The sequence below is a fragment of the Thalia democratica genome, chromosome 1, assembly GCF_965202585.1.
Source record: "Thalia democratica chromosome 1, ktThaDemo2.hap1.1, whole genome shotgun sequence".
In the NCBI taxonomy this organism is placed as follows: Eukaryota; Metazoa; Chordata; class Thaliacea; order Salpida; family Salpidae; genus Thalia; species Thalia democratica.
Window position 1 is genome coordinate 45,625,052 of NC_139165.1, and position 10,108 is coordinate 45,635,159.

A 10,108-nucleotide genomic window follows, 5' to 3' on the forward strand; every position below is an offset into this window, starting at 1 on the left:
AATAACTAAATAACGAAAAATAAAAATCAGAATTAAAAAAGTTATAAGTTAATAATAAAAAATACAAAACAAAATTATTTATTGTTCAAAAAAATAAAAAAATCTGAGTTATTAAATTTAATAACTAAATAACGAAAAATTAAAAAAATTAAAATAAAAACAGAGTTAAAAATTTTATAACTTAATAATAAAAAATACGAAACAAAATTACATATTATTCAAAAAAATAAAAAAATCTGAATTATAAAATTTAATAACTAAATAACGAAAAATTAAGAAAAAAATATTAAGTAAAAAATAAAAAATAAAATAGTGAAAAATTTAAGTGAATAAAAAAATATATATAGTACTTTTAAGTAAAAAAAAATATTTTCCAGTAAAAAAAAATTAAATGTTAATTAGATTCTTTTAAATAATAAAAAAAGTTAGAATATAAAAAATTAACTAACTTAATAATAAATAAGTTTTAAAAAATCAAAAAACATTTAAGATTTACAAAAATTTAAAATTAAATAATAAATACATTAAATAAAAGTCCAAAACAAAAGTTAATAAGATTAATATAAAAAGTCAAATTAAATGAAATAAGTAACTAAATAAATTTAAATGAAATAATAATAAATATAAAAGTCAAAATGAACAATTTAAATAATAAACAAAAATCTATCAAAAAAAATTATATAAATAAAAATAAAAACTAGATTATAAAATTAGATTCTAACCGTTATTAAAATACAATTACCAAAAAAAGAGTTTTGTTTAAACTTTTTTTTTGTTAAAAATAGAAATTAACTAATTGTAGCTGTTGTATTATTTTGTTTGTTTCATTTAAGTCTAAAGCTTATATTTCCTTTTTCTTCTAAAAATGTAAAAATAAAATTGCTTCTGACAGTGCTTTTTCGCAAGTCTTGGTTAGATAAAGAGAAAATACAGAGCAGGAGAAACTTAAGAGCTAATTAGACTAAAACGCGTGCAAATACTGATGCAACTAAGATAAAGTTTAGAAAAATATAAAATAATGATATATAAATTAGGTTTAAAACTTTTATATTAAACAAAAAAGTACAATTTTAAGTATAATTTATGGAATTACAAAGCCGTAACAGAACTTTTTGTACAATGCATAATAAAAATTTCAAAAGACGGATTTTCTCTTTTCTAAATTTATTTAATTGTTTCACTATTTCGCATGCTCGTTTTTTCTGTACAAAAGTATCTTCGTGCAATTTTGTCCCCTTGTGCAATTTTGTACACTCGCGCAATTTTAACACCTACCCATGTAAAATTTTATTTATTATATTTTTTTTAATCTTGTTTTATTTCATATTTAAATTTAGTATAATTATAATATAATTTATGTTTACATCAATACATGTCTATTTTTAAATAAGGATTATTTTAAGTATGATAAAATTCTAGTTTTATTTTTATTAAAATAAAATTTTAATTTATAATAGGTTTTAAACACATTAATTTAGTTTAAATAAAAAAAAGGTTTTACATATTGAAAAAAATTAAATAAAATTAATTTAAACCTGGTTAAATTAGAATGAACTACACTAGCACATGCTTATTATTTTTTTTTATAAAACATAAAGGTTTTATTATATTTTTTATTTAGTTATTTTAAGTTGATATTTTTTGTGCAAAATTGACCCTCCGTGCAAAACTGTCTGTCGTGCAAAATTGACCTTCCGTGCAAAATTGTAACTCGTGCAAATTCGACCTTCCGTGCAAAATAGTCTTCGTGCAATTTTGTCCCCTCGTGCAATTTTGTGCCCGCGTGCAAATTAGTCTTCGTGCAAAAGTATCTTCGTGCAATTTTGTACACTCGTGCAATTTTGTTCTCGTGCAATTTAGTCCCCGCGTGCAATTTAGTAACCTCGCGCACTTTTGTCTTCGCACAATTTAGACCCGTTCCCGTAATCCAGGTAAAATATAGGTAGCATTAACATTACATTAACCTCTTTATTAAACCTCTTAAAATATGTATCTAAATAGTAAACAGAAAAAACTTATGTTTTTCACCCTAAACTTTGATCGTTACCTTATCTAAAGCAACAGTCTAGTTTTTAAAATTTTTGTTTGTTAAATTTAGTTCGGCATTTAGAACAAATTTTTTTAAAGATTGTTATATAAATAGTTTGAAATTACGGTATTTTTTATATTCATGAACAAATAATACTTGGTATTAAATTTTAATAATAACTGAACTAACACCATTTCTTACAAATATATTTAGTGTGTTTGAAAATATACTTTGTAAAAAGCTTTTTGATTGTTTTAAATAAGTTTTTTAAGAAAAAGATAAGCAACCGGGGACAAAACAAAACACTGAATAAAGAAATAAATTAGATTAATACATATACCTTGAATGACTAAAATACTGTACGAGCCATCTAGCAAAAACATTTAAAAGTTATGTACTTAAATCAAATTCAAACTGACTTTGAAGAAGATGATTATAAGTACTTTTAATTGATAAATTATAACTTAAAATTAATGCATGTTCAAAAAGTACTGCAAAACTATTTATATTACTTTCTTTATTATCTCAGTCTAATTGATCTTTATTAAAGTTAGTACTAACGGTTACAAATCTTCATAAGCGCATTTGATTTGGTATGGTATCAACAAAAATCAATTATTATATAAAGAAAATCAAATAACTTTATTTTCATATTTTTTTATTTCGGTAATTTCGACTTAAAAATAATAGAAACAGAAGATTATATTTAATTATAAATCTTACGAGGACAAATATATTTTTTAAAGAAATAATTAATGAAGAAGCTAAACAAAAACTTATACCATTTATAAAAAATATAACTTATATATACTCAGCCCATCCGATGTAACCAGTATACAACAGCTGTGTGATCTGAAAACTAGAGTAAACAAAAACGAGCAACACTTTTTATTCGTATCGTCCTATGTGCCAATTGGTAATTGTATTGGTTGGAGCTTTCTTATGATTGGCTGAAAACGCTGAATGAACCAATCTCAGTTGACCGACTGCAGGTCCTGGTCCTCGAGGAAGCGGTACTCGAAGGTGAACTGCTCCTTCTTGCACTGCCCCCACCTCTCGTAGTCGAAGTAGATGTACGTGCCCTGCTCGTACTCCTCCGTGATCGTCTTCGGCTCCTCGTAGCTGATTAAATAGACGAGGTTTTAAAGGTTTAACGGTGCAGTCTTTCGACGGAAGACAAAACTCGACTTGAAATTATAATTTTGTCCTTAAAACATTCAGGGCATTGAAAAGCCTTGTTTTTAAAACTTACTGCTGTTTTTAAACTGATTAAAGTTTAACTTGCTGTTTTCAAAGCGTTTTCAACTTAGTGTTAGTATAGAAAAAATAGAAAATTTAAACTTAAAATTATTTGTATAAACTGTACAAAATTGTCTAATTCTTGAGCGTTTAAAGTATATACATATACTAAATTAAAAAGTTAAATTTACTTCTAAACAATGTATCATTGAATAAGTAGTATACTTAATGCATAACAACAAAAACGAACCGCTGAAACCACATTAGGTACTGCGTGTGAAAGCGCCAGCTCTGCTTTTTCAACGCGCGGGCGGCCATCATCTGCGACTCCGTGCCCTCCATGTAGTAGAAATTGAAAAATAAAGTTTCCGTGCTCAGCCGCATGTAGTACTCGAGCGTGTCGTGGTGGGGCACGGGTTGCTGAGGGTAGTAGGTGGGAGTGGAACAAGGGTTGCGAGGTAAATAGTGCCGCTGCACTTCGCAGTCGCTCGGGTGGGGCATGTGCCGGAACGCCGCTTCCAAGTTGAGCCGCTGCGCCACGTTTTCCGGGGTTAGTTGAACCGGGCCTAGGGGAGCGACGCCCTGCAGGGGAGTTATTTTCGGGTCGGGCAAGTCCCTCGCCGCTTGCCGCTGCTCCTGCGACGCACTCAGTATCATCTGGTCTGGGTTGTTGGACGCGGTGAACATCGACTGGCCGATGTTGACGTGCTGGTCCTGTGACGTCATAAAACCGTGCTGCTGGCTGACGATGGCGCTGCCGTTGCTCATCTGCTGCCCGCCCTGGTTTAGGCTCACCGGCGACTTGACTTGGTTAATCGACGACACGGCGACGCTGGGCTGTGACGTTGCCATGGAAACCGTCGTGGCGGTCGCCGCGGCCTGGGTCTTGCTTAGGTTCAGCGTCTCGACCGTGTTGACCAGCTGGTTGACCGCAGACCGATGAGCGTCGCTGCTGCTGGTGTTGTTGCTGTCTTTGACGAGCGAGTTCGTGTGCCACATGTTCTGCTTGGGCTGGTCAGAGCTGACCGCCTGAGGCTGCTGCTGCTTGGCCAGGAAGCTCATGTCTTGCGCCGCGGCAGATTTCTTATCCGACTCCGACAAGGACTTCTGGCTCTTCACAGTTTTCTTCACGACGACGGCGGTGGTGCTTTGCTTGCGCGGCGTTGAGCTCTCCTCCTTCTTTTTGCCGTCGTCGGCCTTGCTCGCCGTTTTTGAAACGACGCTTTCGTCCGAGTTGACGGTCTCGGTGGGCGAGGCGGCCAGGACCGGCACGCTGGCCGGGGTGTTGAGGGGCTCCTCTAGTCCCAGGTCGAGGTCGAGGTACAGGTACACGTTGTGTTCGTAGTCGGGGTCCTCGTGGCTCTCCATGAAGTACTCGATGTCGTCCTTGACCTCCTTGGCCATGTCGGCGGTGATGGTCTTGTTGTGCAGCATCCTCAGCACCTTCTCCAAATTTTCCATGTGGAAGTTCATCATGGCCATGTAGCGCTTCAGCTGGTCCACTTTGTCCATCTTGTGCTGGTCGAGCTTCTTCTTGCGCGAGGACGGCACGAGGCTGGTCAGCTGGCAGTCGTACATTTCGCTCTGTATGTTTAATTTGTTTATAATACTTAACTTATTTACAATTAAGAACCGGTTGCACATAACCAAATATACTTAAAATAACAATAATAAATTAATTTTAAAAAATCCAAAATTTAACTTTACTCAAAATTAATTACATACATAGAACATGGCAGATTTATATAGCAATTTTTGAGAATTAAGCAAAAAAGTTTAGAAATGCAATATTTATGTTTGGTTACATATACAAAAAAAGTTCGGGTAAAATAGATTTTTTTAAGCGTATTTACTAAATCAGATTCGTCATGCAGGTATTGTTTGTAAAATTTTATTAAAACCTATGTGTTTTTAAAACTTTAATAAACATTTTATCTAAAATAATTGATACTTGAACAACTTTTTATTTACATCCTGAAGAACTGTTTTTACCGTAAAATATTGTTAATAAAAAACCACTAGTTGAAAACTTGTCGAATAGTTAAATCTTCTAAAAAAAAAACTTATAAGACATGAAAAAAGATAAAGATACCACAGTAAGAAAATATGCTGTATAATCAAAATATATACTTTTTTAATATTTAAACGAAAGGGTACAAAATACTATAATTTTATTGATTTTAAATAGTTTTTGGAAATTAAAATAGTCAATCACATGTAACAAACGTAATGTAAAGTTAGAAAATACTTGTTTTTAGTAGTTACATTTGGATAGTTTTAATATAACTAAGTGTTTTATCTTGTTATGAAACCATAATAAGAAAAGTATAATATTTTAAAACACTTCTCATAAATTTATATTCACAATATAAAAATATCAAAAGATTATTTTAATTGAAAATAAATACTATCAAAAAGTTAGATAGTTATTCTTATGAATTTAAGTGCTCAACACATACAAAACAAAATATCAAATATTTGACAAGTTTTTAACCAGAGTTTCTTATTAAGAATGTTTCAATAGTTTTTCAGAATGTAAATAGAAACTTGGCTAAAAAAATGGTTATGAACTGTTTAAATTTCTATCAAATGTCTGACAAGTTATAAGTTGTAGATAATATTTCCAAAAAAATAATATAAAAATAAACTAATAAAACTTTTTACAATAAAAATAAAAGTACCTGGAGTAACTTAGTAATTTAAACTATTCTGAATTTACATGAATTAGTTGGATAAGCTTAAGCTTTTGATTAATTTTAAAAATATTATTATCATAATCTTAAAATTCAGTTTGCATACTGTAATAAAAACAAAAAACATAATCTGAAAATAAATTCAAATGAAATTTTAATTTTTTTTTCAAAAACTTTTAAGAAAGAATTGACTTCAATTACTTTTAAATAAAGCTTTAAACTGTCTTAAAGACATGTTTTAAAAAAAGGTTAAGTAGCCTAAGTAGGCCTGAGCAACTATCGTTTTTGTTTAATTATGTGTTTTATAAGAATACCAAAAAATATTATCAATAATTCTAATTAATGTTTTATGGTACGTAACTTCAAAAACGGTATTAATTCTTGACAAGTAAATCATATTCAGTAAACTGAAACTAAAAAACAAGTTTCTATACAACAACAACAAATAAAAACCTTAATTTTCATTTCTTTAATATTGTCACGCAGCCACTCTTCAGTTTCTTCAATTTCTTTTTGAGCGGGATCAACCTTCGATGCAGCCTGCAGGCCTTCTTTCGAATAAGCTTTCGTCTTGGTTTCCCTTTCAACAACTTTGAACTTTTCCATCTATCGAAAACGAAGAAAATCAATTGTTGTTACAGAAGTAGAGTGCAAATATATAGGTAAGTTTGACAAAGATTTTAACTTTCATTAAGGTCATTAAATAGGCTAAAATCCTGATTTTTTAGTATAAATAATGAAGGTAAAAAAAAAAAGAACAATCTAAAAGTTGAATTAAGTAATGAGTATAATACAATACTGCACAATTTTTTTTTAGCTAACAAGCTTAAGTACAGCAGTTGACAGGGTTGCCACTCTTTGAGTCAAAAAAAAACTATCCTAAGTAGCTAAAAAATCCTGAGTTATTTTAAATCCTTATAAAAAAAAATTTTGTTCTCGCACAAGTACAATGTAAATAAGTGAAATTAGTAGCGAAGAGCAAGCCGCATCACTAAATAAATTAAAACAGCAATTCAAAATCAAGTTCGCAAACAATGTAGGCTATATAAAATAACAAAATATAGAAATAGGAACAATTAAATCTGACCTGAGATTTTCTTTTAAACTTAAAACTATTCTGAGTAAGCCTGAGTTAGAATAATAAATTCCTAATATTCTGAGTTGTACTGAATATATTCGTAATCCTAAGATTTTAAAATATCAAAATATCCGAGTATCCTGAGTACTTTGTAGTGGCAACCTTGAGTTGAGTAAACTGTATTCAATAATGCTATATGTCTTTAAAACATAATTCTGTCGAGAAAATTTGACAGTAACTTTTTTTTTTATAAAGTAAAAAATTTTACAAAAAAAACGAAACTAGCTGTGAAAAAAAAATTCTTTTTTTATTATTTGAAATTTTTAACTTGGGGATAACACAAATTATAATCAAAAAGTTACGCTTTATTTAAAACAATAACAAAATTGAGTTATTGAAAATTAAAATTAGAGTATATTGAATCCGCTAAAGTAACTGATAAAAATAATGAATAAACTGTAGTTTGTTAGGAGTAAAGTTTGAAATATAAATATATAGTTAAATTTAATACTATAAAATGCACCAAAAGTAGTAAATAAATCTTTAATTAAGCAAAAACAGAAAAAAATTTAAATCAAATAACAACTAAATGTTAATAAAATATATTAAAACTTCTTATTTTTCCAAATAAAAAAATTAAGTGCTGTTCTAAGTCAGCATGAGCTTATCAAAAAAGTTTAAACTAGCCTAAACAGACCCAGCTTATAGAAAACTATTAAAATTTGCAAACTAGCCAAAGTGGCAATCCTGTTACTGAAATAAAATTTAAACAAACTATTTCAAAAATAATAATATATTTTAACAGTTTATTGCGCTACAACTTTCAAATACTATAAAGTTTCAAACAACAAAATTTTAATCAGAATAAAAATAAATTTAATTACTTTAAGCTTAAACACTAAAAAATAAAATAAACAATTGAGTCCAACACAACTATAACACATATTTAATTTTTATAATCACGAAGATAAAAGTTAGTTTAGGTCCGAAAAAACTTAACTAGCCTAAGTGAATTAAATTTATTTTAAGCTTTAAAAAGTTCAAAATGGCCAAATTTCATACTAGAAAATGGTATCCTATAAATTGTTAGAAAAACAGTTAAAGGCATATTTGAGAACTATAAATTAGTAGTAATGGTTGTTTAGATAAAATATTTTTGGTTGTTTTAAAAACTCAAATGTAAAGCTAATACTAGTTTTTAATCAATCGTACAAACACATTTACTTTAAGTAAACTTTCTAATCTATTTGACTTTTAAAAAGCATACCACCATAATATTTTATGTTTAAGTCTAAATACAAAGTTAAAATTGTATTTTAATTACACTTTGCCTAATTACATCATGTGTTTTAGTTTATCTTTATGAATTGCAATTCATACACTAATAACAAAATACTGCAGCTATGATTTTTGTAAGTTTTATTAAAATCAATCAAGTGGTATTTTTCATTAGAGTAAAAAACACTAAATAAACAAATTCATAAGACTTTAAAATTTGTTAGTTAAACAACTGTTTTGTTACAAAAATCAATAGTTAAAAACATTTTAGGCAATTTTAACTTTTTACCAATAAAATTGCACTAGTTTAGTAACTTTTTCAGTATGTAACAAGCATACTCATTTATAAATATAAAAGAGTACCTACAGTTATGTTTACAAAATCTTAAATAAACTTTCATGGAGCCTACCTGTGTTTCAATCAGTCTCCTATAATTTAAAAGCTGATCCTTGTCTTTAACATCATTGCTAGCGGCCCACGTTTTAATCTGGTCACGATGGCGTTGCAATTTTTTAATTTCCTTTTTTAGGTCTCCTTCATACTTGTCTTTCTGGTTTGGATTAGTTGCACTCTGCAGTTTATTCCAAATGTCATTGAAAGTTTCCACTCCTTCATTTACTTTTTTAAAGCAATTGTCCATTTCAGTTTGTAACTTTCGCTTGTGAGCCATTTTACATTTGTTTTATTTTAATACCTATTGAAATTGTAAGTATTTTATTATAACCTTATTACCATAATTGTTATTTAAATAATAAACCTTTTCTAAAGTTTTAAATAAAACAAAATTATAATGAAATTATAAAGGAAATTTTTATTTCATTTAGGGCATAGAAGGAGGTCAAGCATTTTTTATTAAACTTAACATTGGTTATTACATAAAAACGATTAGTATAAATTATTAGCCAATTTTTATAAAATATAAAACTTATAATTAGTTTCTGAGATAAGGATGTGTTTGTAAAAAAATTTCTATATAAACATATGAACAACAATTTTTGTTAAGTCAATTCTCTTTTAAATTTTAAAATTTGCTAAAAATCTATCTTCTCCTTCACTTTTTTAGCTAGAGACCCCAAACTTTAAGGAAACATTCCTTTTATGGTTTAAAAGACTTTGAATGTTGGAATATTCAAAATATTTAAAATTATAAAATAAAATAAGATTTTTTTTATAATATTTTTTTTATATTTAAAAAATTCAGTATTGAATCAATCTAAATATTAATAATTGACTTACTGTAAAAATATAAAGAAGATTTGTTAAAAAATGAAAGGGAATAAATATTTTTTGTAAAATAGTCTTTTTACATTTTTGGTTTGCTCCTTCTATAAGGTACCTATGGATGTCACCACCTTTGATCAGTTATATCTAAAAAGTTATTTTGAATTTTGTGAAGCGGTCGAAAATTTCTGAGAGCTCAGATTAAACTTTACAAAATAAGATCAATTTGTAAAAATCAAGGTAGACCACCCTTATCCCTTTAAATGAAACATGCACCACAAGCAATCAAATGTATTATAAAGTACTGTATTTAAACCAATGATCTTTTTTTAAGTGTTTACTTGATACAAAACTAAAGAAAAAAATTATTGTATTCATAGCCAAAAAAATATGGTTATATACAAAATATAAATGATTATAAAAAAGAATTAAGTATGTTTTTTAAGTATTAAACTCCTTACTATAATTAGGCTTTTATTGTTTTTTGTTTCTATTAATATTAAACAAGGCTATCTACTTTAGTTTAATATCAAAACATAAAAAACTAGCTTTAGTATTCATAAACTACA

General features: G+C 28.4%; 1 protein-coding gene across 1 annotated transcript; it reads right to left on the reverse strand.

The window, feature by feature from the left end:
- Nucleotides 1-2,636: 2,636 nt before the first annotated feature.
- On the reverse strand, nucleotides 2,637-9,005 carry LOC145849118 (CCR4-NOT transcription complex subunit 3-like). Its single transcript, XM_082954211.1, has 4 exons — nucleotides 8,728-9,005; nucleotides 6,415-6,567; nucleotides 3,519-4,852; nucleotides 2,637-3,151 (listed from the first exon to the last, which is right to left on the reverse strand). Exons 1-4 carry the CDS (start codon nucleotides 8,986-8,988, stop codon nucleotides 3,004-3,006), a joined length of 1,896 nt encoding a protein of 631 aa, XP_082810337.1. The 5' UTR covers nucleotides 8,989-9,005; the 3' UTR covers nucleotides 2,637-3,003.
- Nucleotides 9,006-10,108: the final 1,103 nt, after the last annotated feature.